General features: G+C 40.2%; 1 protein-coding gene across 3 annotated transcripts; it reads right to left on the reverse strand.

The window, feature by feature from the left end:
- Positions 1–309: 309 nt before the first annotated feature.
- mtus1a (microtubule associated tumor suppressor 1a) lies at positions 310–21,109 on the reverse strand. 3 transcript variants are annotated; one of them, XM_051072173.1, is made up of 13 exons: positions 20,953–21,109; positions 20,393–20,626; positions 18,832–18,924; positions 18,181–18,300; positions 12,738–12,952; positions 7,072–7,138; positions 4,293–4,507; positions 3,916–4,021; positions 3,587–3,660; positions 3,386–3,481; positions 2,477–2,593; positions 2,260–2,357; positions 310–1,639 (listed from the first exon to the last, which is right to left on the reverse strand). In XM_051072173.1, the coding sequence occupies exons 1-13, from the start codon at positions 20,975–20,977 to the stop codon at positions 1,411–1,413; spliced, it is 1,689 nt and encodes a 562-aa protein (XP_050928130.1). In that variant the 5' UTR covers positions 20,978–21,109; the 3' UTR covers positions 310–1,410. The 3 variants fall into 3 exon arrangements, with proteins under 3 accessions (XP_050928130.1, XP_018530916.1, XP_018530917.1); XM_018675400.2 differs by lacking the exons at positions 18,181–18,300; positions 18,832–18,924; positions 20,393–20,626; positions 20,953–21,109 and adding an exon at positions 16,401–17,011; XM_018675401.2 differs by lacking the exons at positions 12,738–12,952; positions 18,181–18,300; positions 18,832–18,924; positions 20,393–20,626; positions 20,953–21,109 and adding an exon at positions 7,855–8,110.
- Between the last annotated feature and the right edge of the window lie 86 nt (positions 21,110–21,195).

Genomic DNA, 21,195 nt, shown 5'->3' on the forward strand with positions numbered 1-21,195 from the left:
GATCTGCAGGCCCAGAACTTATTTTGGTCCAATGCAACACTTGCTGCAGTTCCCACTTTGCTCAATAGTTGCTAGTTGTTGTGATTTTGAAATATAGCAGAGCCTGTTTGTGGTTTAGCAAAACATTTAAGACTATTTCACTCAAAAACAACAGTCACAAGGCTGGACTGATGATGAATATTAACTACACTGATGCTACAGTCCCAGGAAAGTAATACACCTTATTCCTTTAAGGGAACCATGAGTAGAGCTTCATCTGTTAACAAAACATTAGTAACAAATGGTGACAGTGACAGACCATTTTGCTGCTTAAGGTTTGATACAAGACTTTATTATTTGCATATTTCAAACAGGGTCAACACACCGGTAATATCAGCTCCACACAAAATACTCTTTTTGAGACATTTCCAAGATGCAGTGTCTCTGACATGTACAAGCAAGGCTTCTTCTGGTCAACTCTCTGTAAAGACCCTGAATTTAAAGCTGCTTTAGGAGGAGGGTTCAGTGAGGGTTGATTGACATGACTCAAACACATGCACAAAGACTTTGATTGGTCCCTTAGTCAAACAAACAACAAAAGTGGAGAAACACAACATGTTTGAGGCCAGAAATGATACTGAAACTGTAGAGATGTAAAAAATCCCAACCTTTGAAAATAAGAAGGAAACTCTGAACATTCCCATGAGCACTGTGGGCAGAGCAGCCTGCATATGAGTACAACCATTTCTCTTTTTAGACAGAGGCATGTACAGCACTGGTGTACTGACTAGCAGTGTTAGTAATAAGACAGGTTGACTGTCGCCCTTGAGCAGTTAGCTGTGAGAAATGGTGCAGGAATCCAACAGAAGCAATACTCCATACATATTTAAAATAAAAAGATGCCCTGAGGAGGGATAGTGCCATCTGTATTCATAGCTATTCTGAATTCAGACTTTGCATGGCTGTGGTCTCCAGAGACACAAAGACGCCCCCTCACACTCTGCAGGGTTGTATCTGCACATGTGTATACATATGCATGCATGTTTGGTTTTTTTTTTTCTTTTTTTTTTTACTGCATGTACTGTAAGTGTGCGTGTGCTCAGCTTCAGGAAAGACAAGCCTCTGCCAACAACTACAAGTAACAAAAATAGTGTTTCATTACATAGAAGTCCTGAGATTTCCTTTTCCCTCATCCATAGTTTCAGATGTGAAAGGCAAAGAACAAGGTGGCCTTGCTTATTAAGTGCGTCTGTGCAACATTTTTCTTACAGTCTGTAGCATCTGTACAGACAGTGTCAGAGTTCATCCAATCCTGAAGGAGCCAAGGTCAGGCTGTTGTGTTGCTAAGCGAACAGGAAACAAACATGGCTCCATATTCTCGAGGGATAACTCAAACGTGAGGGTCTGCTTCCTGGAAGCAGGGGCCCATCGTTATCTGGGTGAGACGGGAGGGCTGGAGAAGATGCCAGAGCTGCGAGGTGACTGGAGGCTGAAGGAGTGGGAGGGGGAGGTGGAGGTGGGGGACACTTTGCGGGGGCTACTCAGGTCTCCGTTATGGAGCTTCCACAGCAGCTCCTCATTCTCCATGGACAAACGCTTGTTCACCTTGGACTCCTTCTGAAGAGACTCCTGCAGCATGGCCTGCTCTGTGGACAGCTGCCTGTGTGCATCAACACAACACACAAGTTAGAAATAATCGGCAGCATAAATGTTTACATAAATATAAAATTTCAGCCTGTCAGCTGAAGTTCTCACCTACAGTATATTAGTAATTATTTGATTTATTCAGACTGCTTTAAGAAATGTTGCATTCTAAATTAATAAATATCTTAAAATTAGGGGTAAAAAAAGGAAAATCTGAAGGATGGTACTGGTGATATTCAGTTTTTTGTTATAGTCAACAAATCCCATGAAAAAACCTAAATTAATAAAATGTGAATCTGACTACTGACAACCTAGATCTTTAAAAACAGGTCACAAATGTATTGTTTAATTTAAAAAATACTCAGTAATTATTTAAAACAATGAGGATACAATAATAGTAATAATAATACTTGTTTTGAAGTTGTTGCCTCGTGTGAGGCACTTTGTAACATGGGTTTAGAAAGGTGTTTGGATAAATTAAGATTATGATTATTATTTATTATTATTTATTTTCAGCTGTGGATTAATACACATTTGGTGCTCTACTGGGTATTTACAGCAGCAGGACAGTGTCTGTAGGAATTATTCAAAATAAAGTACAGTACCCATGACCAAGCTCATTTGATGAACCTGTACCTTGACAGTGCAGCATGCCTTTCCATGCGAGCTTTGAGATCCTCATTCTCCTGCTGGACCTTCTTAAGGTTCTCATCCAACTTCACATTTTTCTCCGTCTGGGAATAAAGAAAAAGAATCAAGAGAATGATTGACTGATTCAAGTGTTTTATATTTATGTCAGCAGCACTGCTTGTCTTTATGCCCAGGAATCATTTTCATCTGCTTCAGTTCTCACCAGTCTGTCTATCTCCATCATTTTCTTCTCCTGCTGGTGGAGCTGTTTGTTCTTGATATCCAGCACCACTTTGAGGCTCTCCAGCTCCTGCTCCAGGTACAGGGTGTGGGAGTCTTTCTGTGGAGACAAATGAGTAGTGCCAAGATGTTCAGCGAGTGTAAAAGACTTAAAATTAGCACATTAATACAGCAAAGCCTTTTAAATGTCATGTGGTCATAAATCCAGAGCCACACAACAGAGGGCGCCATGCATCACTTAGAAAATATTCACTGCTTGGGGCTCACAGGGACAATCAGACTGTGGATGTCTAGGTGTCATACACAATGACTCATATTACAAATATGAAAATGATGTGTTCTGCATGAAGGCAGTGTTTAACTAATCCTAGTCTGCACATGGTCAATATGTAACACTGATCTGCTGCTAATGCTGCTCTTATTATTTATCTATTAATAACAGATGTGGAGTGGCAGAGTAATGTGAGATAGTTACCTTAATTACTCTACTGTGCCAGGTCAGAATGCTGAGTACACGTGCAGCCACTTAACACTGATGAGGAGTGGCAGCCTCCCTGTACTACAGCACTCTGGGAAAATTAAAACGTACACTGTCGACGGTGAGGGAGGGCAGTGTTGTAGCTAACAGTGATGCAGCAAAACTTACCTACTGCACACACTTTTTTTTGTAAAGAACGATTAATAGTTGACTGACCTAACAGAAAACTATGGGTTACTTAAGAATGAAGTCTTTCAAGAAAACAAAGATTTTTTCTTCTGTTGATCTTGATCTTTCTTGTAATCACTAGCTTCATGGTTTTCCCACCTTTTATGCTCAGGGGCAAACAACACTGGAGTCATGAGATGTTCCTAAAGTAGCGCTGTGCTATAATAAGAGCATAGATAAGAGTACCTGACTCTTTTCGGCCAGTTCTTTCCTCCTGTTCTCCTCTGCTGTTAGCTTCTCTATCAGGGCATTGTTCTCAGCAGTCAGCTCTTGAATCTGTCCCTGTGGATGCACACAGTACAACAAAGTCAATGAGTAAAGTTTTTCTGCACTAGTAATAGCAGATCTTACCTGTCATTACATGAAAAGGGAAAAAGTGAACCTTACAGATAGAGTAGTTTCTGCATCTTTCAAAGTTTTGTCCAAAGACTGCAGCTCCTCGTTGTGAACTTTCCTGAGCTCTGAAAAGTTAACAAGTTTTGTGACATTAGAAACATGTCAGAGAGCTCACTGGACGACGGAAGTCTAGTTTTATCATTATTTCATGTTGTGACACAATAAACATTTTAGATTGTGCATGCATTAGTTTACTAATATTAAATGTTAAAAAACACTCAAAACTCTCTCAGCTTGAGTCAGTTTCAAATAAAGTCATAAAAAGCAGCCTCTGAGAATGGATACAGTTTGAATAGTTTGTGCCAGTACTGTCCACTCACCTTCCAGTGACATTTCATACTGCTGTTTAACACACTGCAGCTGTTCTACGTGGCTGTTCTGTAGTTCCAGCTTCATAGCTTCATGATTGGCTTTAAGCTCTCCCATCTTTAAAAACAACACACAACATACTTTCATTTTGAACCACATTAGGCAATATCAGAAACTGCCTTACATTTGGAAAATGTGTAGACATAAAAAATGTTACGCAATAGCAGAATGCTGACAAATACTGCTCTGGTCAGAGCTTCAACAGAAATCAGCTTTCCATTAATTTAATTGTGAATACAGGCTCATCAGAGGCACTAGTAAATCTTGCTGATTAAATAATTAAAATATATACTACAAAATCTTAATGAAAAGTTGTGTAGAGACAAACCTGCTGTTGCATGAGAGTCTTGCACTTGTCAGCCTCCTCCTGGTAGGTGAGGTGGACCTTGTCCCACTCAGCCTGGTAGAAGGCCTGTAGCCTCTGCTCCAGCTCAGCCACATCCTTCTGGTGCTGCTCCTGCAGTTTGTGCAGAGCATCCTCCAGAGCAACACGCAACTCCTCCTTCTCCTTCTCCAAACGCTCGGATGAATGGATGGAGCAAACTGGAAATAAAAACAGAAAGAGAGCATTTTCTTTTGGTGAAAGGACATTTGCATGATATTCAGTGACTACATGCAGCTGTGCAGACTGTGTAATTCATTAAAAAAGGTCAGAGGAAAAGTGTAACTGCTTGTGTAAGAAATGTGATATGTCCACTGAGAATCTTCTGTTTAGCAAAGTCATCATTGATGTAAATGTGTGACACCAAAGCTCTCCAAAAAGGAATGGAAAAACTGATTTTGAAGGGGAGGTGCCTCTTGCACTTAACTACAACTCCAATGCAGTTATTTTTAGATGGATGATTCAGGAGCTCAGTTCTTTTACAATATTTTGAAATTAGTAGCATAGGTAACAGATTTCTTAAATCAGGCGCTCCTCTCCTTCCCACAGCTGGTAATTTGCCATCTTTAAGTTTGTGCAATTGGTGGCTTTTGTTTTTGTTCTGTAAACTTGTCTCACCATTTCCCAACTGTTTCCATCACCAAGTGTTTATATCTGTGCTGGAGTTGGTGACAGAGACCAACTCCATAACCTGTCTCCAGTTTAAGTGGCTATGCACAAACACTGCTGATACCCAGCAGCTGGCATTGGATCTCAGCTCACAGTGGTGGCGAACAGCATAAAAGACTGCTGTGTGCAACAAGAAACCTCTGTCATGTGTAGCAGGTGACCTTCCTTCAAAGCTTTGGCCTCAAATAAACATCATGACAATAAACCACAACTATTCAGAACAATAGTGGGTGTAAAATAATACTAAGTCCAGATGTTGCTATGCTATACTACAACATGAGTGATGGGTGTGGTCTAATAGTGGTGGGTATGGTCACAAATTGTGTAACGTATTTGTCATGAGTCAATGAGTTTCCCTGTTGCTGTTAGGATACAAATGAAGTCCCAGACTCTCCTCTTCAGGACAGCTGAATACTGAGCTATAGTATGAAGGAATAACATTGCACTGCACGAGCATGAAGATTCACCTTGCCCAGAGTGGAATAAAAGGCAGCAGATCCAGGAACAGAGGCCAAGCTAACATGGGGACAATCTATCACGCTTTGGCATGTATAGCTCAACAAATGGAGCCCAGCATTCCGCAACCATGTGTAACAGAGATCTGGTCATATGAGCCTTTCTAGTCCAAATCCACCTCACAAAAACACCTCATGGCTCATACAGTATGGGAAAGGGGAACCCAGATAATCTAAAGTTAGCTGCACTTTGGCCCACAGTCAGCAGCATGATGGGATTTAGAAAAATCACAGATAATGCAGATGCTGAAACAGATCCCTTTTAGTTGTAATTTTACATGTGAGGAATGATAACAAACCGGGTGTGGCTGAATCACACTTCTGGCTGTGTCCCAAGCCTCGACTTTATTGCTGTGTGAGGGGTGAGATCACTGGGGAAGAAGGCAGGGACACAGTCTGAGGAGGGAATCAATTAAAAGCAGGCTTGTAACAATACCCCAAGGACTTCCAACATCTTTTACTACACATAATACAAAAAGTGAATCTGAGGACAGTGTAGGCCTTCCTGAAGTGAAGAATGTGTTTAAGTGCAAATATAACAGTGCTCCGCATATAAGAGCAGTCATGTGGAAGTCCCGAGGCTGTAAGGGAGGGGAGGAGTTACAACACAAGTAACAGATGAAAAGCTGGAGTGTGAGTGCATGTTTGAGCGTGCATGTGCCTGTATGTGCGAGGCTATTCTGTGTGATGGCACTTAGGCTCAACATAAAACATGGGTCGTTGTGTCTGAGCCTTCTCGAGGCCTCAGGTGATGTGGCATTCCACCAGTGGGAGCCCCTCCTGTTTGAGGTCAGAGTTCAGACTGCTACTCCCTGGGGAACAGGGTGACACCACTTTACTCAGCAATGATTAAACACAGACGCCTTGTCAAATAGATATCTGATTTTCAGGGGAGGACAAAGCAATTAAGAAGTAGAGGAAGACCCACAGGGAAAATGTATGTTGTGGGGAAAAGCAAACAAGAACAAGACCTCACCTGCAAACAGAGATGATAATACTAAATTCATGGAGCACCCGTTCCATAAAATAAGAAAACAAAACATAACAGCACCACTCTCAGGCATAATACTGGATCTTCCATTGTGATGACTATTTTATTAGTATTAAATAAAACATTTTTTTTTTAAATCAAACAATTGAATGACATGACTGTCAGTGCAGGGGAATTTCTGCAATGTAATGAGTGATTAAATTCACCAGTGTGGAATAATGCCAACATATGTCAACAATAAAGCACCAATGACTCAGATCAATAATTGCATCAGATCACAGCAACCACAAAGTGCACCAAGTAAACACCCAGATACCAGTGACGAATTAACCCAAAAGCACAGATAGGAAAAATGTATTGCCATAATTATCTATGGAAACATAATCCACCATCCAGAATGTTCCCCTACTTTGTCGTGTAAACTAAATAATCCCAAGGACAAATACACATTAGAAAGATGCAGTAAAAGCAAGCCCTGTACCAGGTGTGTGTACATTGGTGATAACCACTGTAAATACAGCTAATGTGAGACCAAGGTGACCTGACTTACCCAGATCTCCTCGAAGGTTGACAAGCTCCTGGGATAGCTCCCTGCACTGCTTTGAGGCTTCATCACGCTGCAGAGGAAAATGTAAACAGTCATACACAAGCTCAGGACAGTGTAGCTATTACTAATTTTTAGGAATCTTTGTTTTTCACAGCATATCTCAACTTATTACAGTCAATATTACAGCATTATGAACTTGAAAAGTAGTTCACTATTAGAAGGAAGATTCTGTCAGGGCAACACCCTGACAAATAACCATCCCATGAATCCAGTTTTCCTATTAGGACACTGTGTTTGACTGCCAAATGCAAATACACTGGAGGCACAGCAACAGCTAACAAAGAAAAACCATCAGCAGGGATAAGGGGAGGGGGACGGAAGGAAAACTTGACATTCAACTCATGTTTTCAGTCTTAGCACATGCCTTCTGTCAGCCTAAACTCCTTTACTGACTCAGTTTTGCAGTAAAGAGGAGGCTGCACTGTCGCTGCAGTGCTCCTGCTAGACTTCAAACTAACGCATAGATTATCCAAAAACTGTTTACCTCTGGTCTGCTACCTTTTGCTTACTGTACTCATTCACATAAACAACCTCATACACTCTAGAGTGCAACGCACAGCCTGCATAATTCAATCATGAACATAAGACAAAAAAGCCAAGTAAGACAAGCCACACATTACCTAACTGATTAGTTTACAAAAACAAATATATTCCTCTCTGTCCTACTGAACCACGGATCTGCATCTAGACCTCACTGCAGGATAGAACAGTGTAGAAGCCAGTTACCCTCTCTGCAGCGCTGGGAGCACTAAGGCACGCTCTGCTGCCAGAACAGCCCATGATCCAGCCTCAGCCTGAGGCTTGGGTGCCGGAGTCTCCCCCTCCAGCTATGGAGACCCAGTACTCCAAGACAAACAGTGGTCCAGGTGGACGCACCACCTCCACACACACCTCCTCCCAGACTGTTCTGACAACATCTGAGGCACGACTGAAAAAGCCGCTTCACTGGCTGTGGTGAGTGACTGCAGAGCACATTACCGTAATGCTCCTAAAAGAACAAAAGGGGCACACTGCAGTGCGCATAAGAACAGCCTTCTCACCAGTGAGGTGAGGTCACTTTAAGACCGCACTGAAAGAGTGGAGCAAACAGATAAATTGCACAGAGCTGTCAGACATCAGGCTGATGGAGCAGGACTTGTGCTGTGCAGTGACCTTCCCAGGGGATACATGGAGAGGTTTCATTACCACCATCCCCCACTGCTCATCCAAACCTACATTACTACATTAAATCATCCCCTCACCCCTCTGCACCATTACCATACAGGCTGCTGTACGACTAGAGTCTGCATGGTACAATCTCTCCATTACAAGATGATATAATGCTGTGGCAGATCAAATTTCTAGCTTCTGTATGAGACTGTTGACCGTCAATGAATATTATAAGTAAAAACTATTTGTCACTTGTTGACTAATATCCAACTGCCTTGGTAAGCATTTTCCAGACTGAGTGAGAAATAGCTGATGGGTAATAGCTGACCATAAATAAATGATAGTATATAAATGAAACTAATCTCTGTCACTGAAGCTGAACTGTGTAGTATGTTGTATCAAAACTGGGATCATGTTTGGGTTCCACAACTTGACTTGGTGCTTGTGATGGATCATGATTCCAGAATCATGATCCCAGAAAAAGTACTATTTTTGATATTAAAATGTGTTGCATTTATGAACGTAATTGCCAACAAGTAGCCATGCCCTGAAAAAGTTCCATGTATAAACTGTCCATCAGACAACTTTGCTAAAATACCTGTACGCCAAAATACCTGACATTACAAACGTCTATGTTTGGATGTGCATTTTAGTGTGATGTCCAGTTTCTCAGTTGGTATAGCCTCTGTAACTCTATGGAATATGTAGCTAGGTCCAAAGAGAAGACACGTCCCCCGTGTATATTATGATGATATCACGTCAGGTGTAGAATAACACTTGATGGCAGACTAAGATCAATGACTAATTGCTTCAGATCAGGTTCCAGTTTCCTGGAGATACTGTGAATATTAGAAAGCCTATAGAGCAAAGCTAGATAGTAAATAATTTCTCTACTTATTTGGAATGAGCTTGCATTCCTATACTTAGTGCAACTTATTTCACAGCATTGTCTCTATGAGAGAAGGTATGATAAACCAGCTCCAGTGCTTACACACTCCATCCAAACACATGATAAGAAACAGTGTGCAGTCCTTGCTTAGTGTTTGGCCGCTGTTCATAACCATATCAAGTCAACAGCTGGGACATTCTCACACTATGATGGCAACGTCCAGTCTCCTATTCTTGGTCTAATGAGTGGCCACCAGATACCACTGTACACTACATGCACACACTCACCCCATTAACACACCTGATACACATATTTGGTAATGTGGTGTGCTCTAATACTCTATTGAGATTGAATGCAATTACTGTTAAGTATTTCAGATACTACGGGTATTCCCACCTCCTAGAGTCACTGCTTACAGTGGAGGAGGAGAAAAAAAAAGCAAAACACGTAGTTAAAGTTGAATCAGTGAGACAGAGATGGCTGCTTTTCCATCAAAGAGGAACAAACATGTTGTGTTTTTCCTTTTTGTTGATGTAATCAGTTTCACAACCCTGCCACCCAAACAAGGGACATGAGTCAAACATTAGTGACTGGAAATCACACATTGCCTTAAATACTAAGCTGTCACATTACATGAGTGAGCATCTGATACTTTTAAGCATGTTTTCCTACAGCTTTGTTTTGTATGACTGCATAAATCCACGTCAATTCCCTCCCTGCTACTTGTGCCTACTGACTTTCTGATGCTTGGAATGTGAAATTGAGTTGCTGCAGGCAAAAACATTTGAGGAGCAAAAGTCAGCACAGGTTAGACACTTGAGTGCATAATCAGAATACCATCTTTTTTCATCTTACTGATCAGAGGGGCAAAGCAAATACCAGTGGAAAATTAAGGAACAACGGATCTCACTGAAGCCCACTGAGGCTAAAATTGGACTGATATGAACTCTGTCACCACTGGAGCTATCCAGAACACTGTCACAAGAGATCTCTCTGGTGTCAACCTCAGAGCAAGCCAGAGTAAAGGGAGTTGCTGTAGTGTAGGCCAAAGGAAATAAATGCATGAGTGACTTTCTGTATCACAGCTGAGTGAAGCAACGGTTTAATTTTCTAAAAATCGTTCTCAGCTGCAGAGAGCTAAAGTGCATTACAGCAGCTTGTTAAAGAACTTAGAACACACTGATGTAGTCACCAGCCAATTGTTTCCACGTGGCAGTAATGCACACTGAGATTCACACCAGAACCCACCTGTCTCTTGCACAGGTGCCTAGAACAACCAGTCGCTACAGAAGCAACAAGTATATGGTCCCTCACCCACAAACACTATTGAACTGTGTGTGATGGATTGCTATATGGAGCTGAAAGCACTGCAGCTACAGGAGGGACTGAAATGTGGTTGCTGCTGTAGTTTTTCCTCTGCACCACCCTGGTGACCTGTAAATCTGATAGATCTGCAGTTAAAGGGATGCTAACTGAAAAACAATGTATGTGGTCATGCAGGTTATTTTTTTACAACCTCATACATGTGCTTAGCAACATTGTTGGATAAAGTCCAGTGGAGTCACTGTAAATAAATGATGGCAAGTTCCCAGTGGCCTCTAGAGGAACATCTTGGTAGATCTGATGTCTCCCCTCACTGGACAGTGACATTAAACCCATTTTCAAACACAAAGTAAGACAGGAAAAAGGTGGTAACTTCACATAACCTGTCACAGATTGATAATAACAGGAAGGCTAGCAGGGGATGAAGTTTGCTGACTGCTGTCAACAGGCATTGTTAGCAAAGAGATAATGTAGAGTGGAGGACAAGATCGAAACTCACATACTTCATGAATCCCCTCTGGGCATCAGGCTACCTACCACAGCTTTAATGAACAGCACTGAACCAATTCAGTAAACAATGTTTTGTTGTTTCTCACTTGAATTCAGAACAAGATAAAGCATCAATTTCTTGAAAAATGAGACCTTGAAATAAAGACATAAGTAACCTGATGGAGATATCTCAACACTGACATGCAAAGTACTCCAATTATGAAATCTGGATGATTTCTTATGGTACATTCCAGTTGTTTCACTCAATCATCTTCTTTCATGACATACTGACAACATATGTTGTGAAAATATTTGACAAGGACATCTCTTCTGGAGGGACTGAAATAGCTTGTGACATATATAATAAAATAGGTTAAGAGAGTTGTTTTCCTTAAGGTTTACAGGAAACTGTAGATATAAATCTTTACTAATTACATTAAGCCAATTTAATTCAATCTTATAATTCACTTATATTAGACTGAGGGCTCCTGATGTACAGATACTTAATAGAGTCCAAGCACCACATCATAATTTTGCTTCAACAACACTAAATGAGAGAGTATGATGGCTGGGGTTGGTGGGGGGTGGGTGACAGGATAAGCCTGTTTGTAATGCAGTGTGGGAAAAAATAATCCCTTGGGGCATCCAGTTCCTGGAAGCCAATCACATGACACTGCTATTAAAACAGATCCAAAACAAACACAAATCTTAAACATCCATATTTAAACACTGTCAGGGTCATGCTTGCCTACCTGAATAACCTATGAATCTATGAGAAGTAAACCTGAGCACAACTAACACACTGTGTCCAATAAGTGTGTTAGTCACTTATTGGACACAAGTAAGTCTTCATCGGACATTTGTTTGAGTAGGAGATCAGGACAGCTCTTTTCAGATGCAACACACATTTTACTGAACTACTCAAAACCACAATAATAATTAAAAGGCTCTCAAACAAAACAGAATTCTTTGATCCAGGATTACTTCAGTTTGGTGGATGTTTTGTGGTGGACGACTTCCAAGTATGTCTGTGTGTGCAGCCTCTCATACTCTTACAATCACTCTCCATGCTGTTGCTCTAAATAGAAATGCCATTTGTTTTCTCTGGTATCAACACACAGGATTTGATGTTGCAACACTTGTAGTTATAATCCAAGATAATCATTTAAAGATAAATTCAGATACTTTGTATATCTTATTTTATTTTTATTTTTTATATTTTATTTTTTGTATATTTAGAGGTCAAGAGGTTATACCATAAAAAAATTGATATCAGGAGTATCCTTAAAGCAAAGACTAAATACTTTCTTACAATGTTTAATTAGAGTTTACAATGAATATAAGTGACTGAAGCGTCTGTGTACATAACGGCCAATTGATTTTTGTTCTGGAGTAGGAAAACAGAAATCAGATGGCAAGCCTTTTCCTGTTTCTCATTTTGGAGTGGGAGAACAGAAAACAAAAAAGAGCAGTTTTCCGATTTTCATTTTGGGACAAGGAAATTGGAAAACTGAACAACTACTATCTTTTCATTTTTGTTTTATGTCAACACAAAGAAAATGAAAAATCAGTTATGGGCTAAAAAACAACATTGTGATCCCTCATCGGCACCCGTCTCATATATAAATAATGTGTATTGTAAATTCTCTTTATTAGATAATTTACTAGGAAAATAATTTAAAGGGTCCACAATGATCAAACATAAAATTTAAACGTAAACGTAAAAATAAATTTTCCAGAGTAAGTGAAATGTTCTTACCTCAGTCAACATTTTCTGCAGGACGATGGTGAGTGCCTCAAATCTGCAGTTACTGGCTGCCAGGAGTCCTTTGAGCTGGATGCTCTGGTCCTTCCTCTCATCCTTGGAAACATCCGCTGGTACCACATCCGGAGGTCCGCGGCTCTGGTTTCGGTTGGGATGGTTGCCTCGGAGGGTTTTGCTGGCGGGACTGGCCTTGGGTTTGTTCTTGTCCACTGTGAAAGAACATGTGTTGAGTGTCGTGACAACGTTGATCATCATCATACCCCCCTCCACAACTGCTGTAGCTGGTCCAACAGCAGTACCACCCACCCCATACACTCCCGTCAGGGTCACAGATGCAGCAAGCTCTGCTGTCAAAGCTCAGGATATGTCTGCAGTCCAGAACTGTTCTGTCAGCCAGTCTGATGATTCCCAGTGCTGCTCCTTCGACAGCCAAGATATAGAATGGATCCTCTCAATGCAATTAGTTTTCCATACCCTAATTTAATCGGGTCCTCTGCACATACAGGTTACCAAGGACAGCTTATTTTAGCGAGGACATGCTACTGTAGTGTTGATTTACATCAGCTTTATAAATACATCACCCCTATATAATAGCTACAATCAACACCAAACTGACAATCTCTCTGCCAAAGACAGTTAAAGTGGAGAAGGGTGAAAAAAGGACTATCACTGATATTCGACAATGGTGGAGAAGTTATTTCTCTGAAATGAAAGTCCATCTGTGAGGAGATAGTTTAGTGATTGTTATGTAACAAAGCAGTAAGAATAGCCTGAGACATATCAGGAATACCAGCTTTAATGAGCTGAATATACTGTACCACCATTGGCCTGTGGGGACACTCACTCAGCTCTGTCTGTTCTTACATGACAGCTGTTAGACCCAATTAAGATTAATAATAATAAAAAAAAACACAAATCAATGAAAGCAAAATTATAGGTTTACTTTAAAGCTAGTTGTGTTAGTGTGCTCCCATAATAATACTACTTAGGCACAGCCCCTGTCCATGAAGTGTTTATAATCATGTCCTTGATGAGCCACAAAACCTGGAGCATATTCAAGTTAAATTTAGATGCGCTAAGCAGGGTATCATCTGAGAACATCATAACATCTCAGAATAACACCAGCATGTAACTATGATATCTAGAAATCTTTCTAGATACAATGTTTAATTAACTGGCAGTGAAGAGAAGGTTTTCAGTCTAAGAAGAGGAGTTGTCTTTTCTACTTATTGTAGACAGCTGATCCTGGAGCTGCTGAGCTCTCTGCACACTGGTCTGACTAGGGCAACACAATACTGCAGAGAATATCAACACTTGTGGATGGTCAGGCCAACAAAGTGGACACTGTTGTTCAGGACGAAGAGGGAACAGACTTAAAACCAAGGACGTGAAAATAGCACTTTGTAACAGACAACACAATAATAAAAAGCCAGACCCATCTCATCTGAATAATTATATGCTGCATTTATACCAGAGGCCAACTTGAGTTTACACAGCTTCATATCTGCTTGTGCACTTCACCTCAAAGCTGGTTTCCTCTGGTGGCCTGTGTTTCACAGCCAAAGTAAACTGTTCAGCATAAAAGACAGGCACAGCCTTTAAGACAAACAAAAGATTAATACAGCAGTGAAACAAGATGAATTGAACAAGTGACAAAACAAGGAACACAATTTGTTGTACTACTGAACAAAAAGTACAAAATTTTAATGATTAAATTCGGTGAACAATTTCACTCGTGTAAATAGTCTGAAGCTTGGACATAAGCTTTAAAGTTCTGCTTATGTTATTTTTACGACAATATAATCTAATTTTAGATCAATTAGGTTAAACATTGTGATTAAACATTTTAATTATTGCACCATGTACATACTGAGAAAATGTCAAAACAAAAAATCTTTAGCTGACAAAGAGCCAAACAAACAGTTGAGCTTAGCTGCTCAGTTTCCAAACATTTTGATGATGGTGCAGTTAAAAGGACATCCTAATTTAAAGGGTTTCTTTAAATTAGGATGCCCTCTGCTGGTTGTACAAGGAGCACAAAGAAATGCCATCAAGTATCACAAAATGCCTGCGTACAGGTCAAAGTCAAGCTCCACGACAGACTCAGGCTGCTGAACAACTGCAGAGTAGATACTTCACTCAGCACACTGTGGCAATATCACATATGTCAATGTGATGGTGCAACTACCATATTGGTAAAAAATAAGCAGTTCTGTGCATGTAAATCTCTTAAATCTGTCATGTGACAGTATGTAATACTTAATTTATTTTCTTTTCATAAAGGTATTTAATCTTTTAAACTTGAAGCAAAATGTAGTTACTGCTTTTTGCCTTTTGCTTGTCCTTCAATGACACTAAAAAAAGCCATGTTAGCTGTTGTTGGCACTTTCAATGTCTATATAAAAAGGAATGGGTTGCATCCAAAACCAGAAGTGGACATTATGCAAGATTCCTACCTATAAATAATTTAAAATGATCTAAAGAGGTCGCTGGACTCTAGATCTCTGAGAAAAGCTAAGATGTTTGCAACGATTCAGAGTCAAATAGTGAAGAAAATGAAATGGCCTGATTTTCAGGCTTTTAGCAGATACACACACACACACACACACACACACACACACACATATATATATGAGCACATAAGACATCTGTCAATTTGACTGCAGTTCAATGGCAACAGAGTAGATTACACATGTCCTCTTTATACCATTCTTCCACCAGGGCCTAAAGAATAATTTTGTACCAATTCAACTTGTACCCTTGATTTAGTGATCCCACAGCATAGTGCTCTGCTGCGGTAAGGAGATATCACACCATAGCACAAAGCATGACGGGATATGAGACCCCTCACAATCATGCACTTGTTGCAGTGCTTGGCAGACACAAAACCAGACAATAACTCTCAGAGTAGTATTTACTAGACTCTTGTCTCATATTAATGAAAAATGATGGTGTGATACAATCATAACAACAATGACATTGAAAGTGTATCAGTAATGCTTTGGTTTGTTTAAACAAACAAGAGATAATCTCATGTCATTACTACGCTATCTGAGACTGTAAAACTAAGTTGCTATATTTGGTCACAACCTTTCAAAAACAGGGAAAAAAAAGCTTTAAATAATATGGGAACCACAGGAAGCTACTGTATTCCCACAATACTGTTCAACAATCACAACAAGGTTCCCATGGTTCAACCTAGAGACCAAGAACCAAAATAACCTTGGTGCATCTCAGGGTGAAACAGGAGCACTGGGTGTTCCAGTGAGCAAGAGAGTGAGACAAAGTGCATTTTGACACAGTTGTATAAAATGTAGCCACAAAAATAATGCAAGCCATCCTGAAATGTCAAAATGACTTTAATGGAGGACATTCTACTGTTTGTTTGAAAAGTTGTTTCTGAATTTAGTGTTTCCTAAAATACCTTGGACCAGGGTCACACATTTTACTGACCAAGGTAGGTAAATGAAAGATGAACCTCCTGCTTTGCCAACTAGTAAACAGCCATACTAAAAATAGATTTCAGAAACAGCTAACTGCACAGGTCTACTTGAGAGGCAAACACTGACAGAGGCTTGGCTTAAATATCATAATGCAGAGACTCATAAACCGTAACAATATCAGTACAAACATTCAATACAAAAATAACCAACAGACCTGCTTGGAAAACCACAGTGTTCTTCCTGCATCCTGACAGCAGCTGAATGTTTCGGAGCAAACCCTTAGCTGTCAAACGCACGTGGATGTTCGACAGGGAGAGCTTCGGAGACCATAACATGTCTCAAAAATTAAGCAAGAAAGTCACAGTTTTTAAACTAATAAGCACTTTTAAAAAATCAGTGCCCAAATACAGGAGCTTGATGCTGGCTATGAACCACACGCCATGGTGTGCCTCAGTGCATCAATCCTTAGGTGACAGCAGCACTGACGAGCACTGGCAGAAAATAAATAAATCAATAAAAAGCAGTGAGAGTTACTCCACTGAGACAGGGAAAAAAATGAAAAAAGTGAAGGCATGGCAGGTTTACCAACTTAAAATCTAATTCCCAGCTGTGGAGGCTGGAATACCAGAGAGGGTTAAAGGCTGACCAGTGGTTTGTGGCACAGCCTGATAGATCTGAAAGGGGCAGAAAAAAAAGTAAAAAATCCCTTAATCCTCTTGGTAAAACAAAGGCTTCAGCTATTCACCAAACACATGAATCTCTCACAGCAGAGCAAAACAGCATCTCCAAGCTTGATGATGGCGGTGCTGTAGCAGACCCAAGATGCTAAGAAGGCAGCAGAGGGGGATGGGGTAGGAGAGAAAGAGGTGGGAGGAGCGAGCAGAATAACTGCAGCCAATGAGAATTTAACCTAGGCCCCCACTCTTCCTCCCATTTACTCTCTTTCCCTATGACACCAGCAGTGGGATGGCAGGAGATGAGAGTGTGCTCATGGCAAGGTTTTTTCTGATGGGCTGTCCTTAAAAGAGCTTGGCTGGCACAGCTCTCTGTGAAAATGTGTCCTCAGCTATGACTGTGACCCATACTTTATGCAAGACTCACAACAATGTGCTGACTAATAGTTAGTTTTTCTATCTAGTTATTCTAATGACACTGCAAAATACAGTAGACTTACAGAGCCCAGAATATGCATTATGCATTGTATTTGAGCAGCAGAGAGCAACCAAGGCCAATAGAACAAGACAGCACAGATCAAACCTTTAGTGTGATAATTATAGGAAATGTGTGTGCTTCCTGTAATGATCACAGTGAGTCTGAAAAAGAGTGGCCACAGATAAGACACCAATACCAATACCAAAACCCGATTGTTCCATGTCTGATTTACTATAGTTCAACAAGATCCCTATAACTCTGATCAGTATGAAATGAATGGTACATTAGTAGTTTCTGAACAGATCTACTCTACGGATACAAGCCACAAGTACATAATTTTCATTGGGTCTAGGAGAAAGAACTTTTCAAAACCCAAATTTTATCTCCCTCACTGTTATAGTTTATAGTTTGTAATAATTTATAGTTTGGTAAAGCAAATGTTTTATGGTCACAGGTTGTTGGGACTGTATCCTGAGAGGATGACTGCTGACACCACTCAGGGCTGAGTATGTACTTACACCTTCTTAGCATGTTTTTTTCAGGTAAAAAATAAAATCTAATAATCTATTTTTATTCACTGTAAATATTTTTGTAAAAAAGATGCTTACTGAATATGATTTTCAGTGGGGTTAGTGCATTAATAATATTCAGGTTTAATTCAAAATTTTTTGTTCTTATACTGTACCATTATTATAGACAGCTGTGCCCATGACTTCTGTGGCCAAGCCTATAACCTTGACAACCAATGTAAACATTTATTTTAAACTAATGCTAAATAAAAAATCCAGTAGATACACAAAGTACAAGCTGTGCTGAAAACACAAAGAAGAAAAAACTCTTACCAGGTCCACCTGAAGTTAGACGAACAAGTCTTGCAGAAGCAGTCTTTTTCAGAGGACTACCTGTAGAATTTGAAGCTCCTCTGCTGGTGGGAGTAGCAGGCTTACACGCTGTGGTCAAAGCTGTTACAAGCAGAAGATCCAGATGAGAAAAGCAGTGAGAATTAATCTGACCCATAATGTAGCAGGAACACTGGAAACTGACCACATCTGCTGAACTGCAGACAGCTTTTAAGACAGAACTAATTAATGGAGGTTTGATCAAACACACTGTTAAAATGGCCAACAAAGATAGAGGTAATTTAATTCAATCAAGATCAATGATCCTAATCAAGTGAGGTTAACCAAATATTAGGGAAGTTACAATAGTTTTTTGTAGTTGAGTGTTTTGGAAAGGTTTAATCACTTTCAGCCTAACTGAGATTTAAAGGGTCGTTTCCTTAACATAGTGTGAGGATTTGATAAGATACAAAATTAATGTGGCCTCAATCATAGTTACTCTACAAAAGGGAGTTCAAAAGGGATAATTAAATCTGATCAGAATCTAAACTCAATGAATCATTGAACAACCTTCAAACTACCTTGTACAGGTAATTATAAAGGAAATAGCAAATCTGAAATTATAAGTGTGTGTGTGTGTGTGTGTGATCTCACTTTGTCCAGTGTTTTTTCCAGGTGTTGGGATGAGCCTTGCTTTCAGCACAACAGATCTGAATGGAGTTTGTTTATGTGCACCTCCTCCAGAAACTGTTGGAACAAAGATGTGCTGGTTGAATACTGCAAATCATACTGTGAAATTTCAAGGATAGCATGCACCTTTTTAAAAATTGCATTTAAAATTCACTGGGCATTTCAATACTTCTTTAAATACAGTACTGGTTGTCATCACCACTGACCTCATGTAGTCAGTCAACACTAGTGATTTGTAAGAAAGTCATGTCCATCCTCTTAAAAATGATTGACAGATCGACAAAATGGTTGACAGATCATTTGTAGTATATAATAAGTACAATTTCTGCAGCAACAAGGTAAATGATTTAGATAATATAATCTTTGTTATTTTCTAATGTGATTAAGTATATACATTAAGGCAAAAGAGTATGAACTAGATAAACAAGAAGTGCTGTCAATCTCTCCACCCAGACAAAATTTACCAGAAAAGGATACAGCAAATATAGAATCAAACATAGAAAACCACATGACTGAATGAATATCTAACACATAAAACAAATGTTTATGTTGTCTGATGAGAAATACAGAAGCTCTTTACATCAAACATATCAACATGGAAACCTGTTATGATTCTAGTCTCACTTACTTCTCCAAAGCTTTCTATCTCTTCCATTAAATGCAGCTAACAAAGGGATGATACAAAAGCGATAGGATCCAATGAGTAGACATGTCATGAGGGTAAGATCACAGCTGGATGCTGCACTGCCCTGCATCATTAAAGACGAGTTGTTGAAAACATGAACTGGGAATTCAGTCCAAGTGCAGCTTCGAAGTCCTGTGTAACCAGCCATTGGTTTTCAATTTAAAAAAAGAAAACAGGGAAACTGTTCTTTTTATTTACTGCAGACGGCATCAGTTGTAGTGTTTCTGCTCTCTCTCCTCCAGGCAACACTGTGTGTGAACTAGAGTGGAATAGAACCCGTTGCCAGGACAACCACACAAGGGGGGTCCCCCAGTTAGGAAAACAGGTCCTCTCAGCCAATCACAGGCCTGTAAGTGTTGAAGATGCTGGATGGAAAACAGCCCACTGTCTAACAGTGTTCCTTTTAAATACCACCACAAAGCTCTCATTAGAAACATTCAAAGCTTGGCAGAACACAGAAACATTTGTTCACACCACGCTGGAGTTGTATTTTTTTGTTGTGCTTCCTCAAAGAAATACTTTAAAATAAAGGAACATGAAAAATGTCACAAAGTTTTCAGATGTCAAGCTCCTGTATCTTGGCAGATGTGGCGGTCTTAGATCAGAGTAGGATTTGCCTCAGGGGAGGTTTACAGCCAACCCCAGCTCTGAAGTGGGTCACTGTGTAAAACAGCAGCTCCTCCCCTCCATGTCCAGATGTGTCCTTAAAACCACAATGAAAAGTGCAGCCTGAACCTAGAAAACTGCCTGTACCCAAACTGATTTTGTATCTTTGTGTAACAGCCCATAGAGCCTGAACATCCTATTTCTAAACACAGTTTAAATCCTTGTTAGGCTCACCTTGTGTATTTCCAGCACTTTCACCCAGCTCACTGTGAGAACTGGCCTCACTGAGGCCCCTGGATGCCCCCAGGGGCTTGCGCAGTAGTCTAGAAGCAGAAGTAGGGGGAGGGCCCATAAGAGAGGGGTGAGTGGGAGTCTGAGGAGGTCGGGATCCATTCAGCTGAGGCTTAATTCTTGTGGCTGAGGCTGTTCCAAGGGATGGGTCTCCTGTTGCCTGTGCTCTCTGACTGCCTGAATGCAATGGACCACAAATAAACATCAGAGGTCAGCAGCCTGAACCTCTTTATTGAGAACAAGTACACAGACTGAGCTCAGCGGTGTACTACTCAAATAGTTCAAAATACTTCAAGCCTGATAAACCAGACCACCTTTTTTTCATGACAGGAATATGAGTGCTTTGCATGGGATATTTTACAGAGATTTGTCCAAGATCAAGAACGGTAAAAAAAGCTACAAATATGTTTAAAAGCATAGAAAACCTTGCAAATATTAACAAATGATAAAAGATCCCTGGAAGTTTACCTTCTTTCTTCTATTTTCAATCATACAAAACTTACCTATCTTACTCACAACATCAAACATGTCAGATTTGATCAACCAAACAAAAATGCCACAGCTTAAGCAAAATAATATATCCCAGTGGAATGTCTCTGTTGCCAGAGCATGAGAAAGTTACTGCTTTTTACTGTGCTCAGGGTGCTTGTTTCAAACATTGTGTTCTAAGTGAAACACTATTGGTGAGCTCAAAACCTCCCTTTCCTTCCCCTGCTTTTCCCACTCCTGCAGATGGCTTCCCATCA

The sequence above is a fragment of the Lates calcarifer genome, linkage group LG8 (genome assembly GCF_001640805.2).
Source record: "Lates calcarifer isolate ASB-BC8 linkage group LG8, TLL_Latcal_v3, whole genome shotgun sequence".
Classification (NCBI taxonomy): Eukaryota; Metazoa; Chordata; class Actinopteri; family Centropomidae; genus Lates; species Lates calcarifer.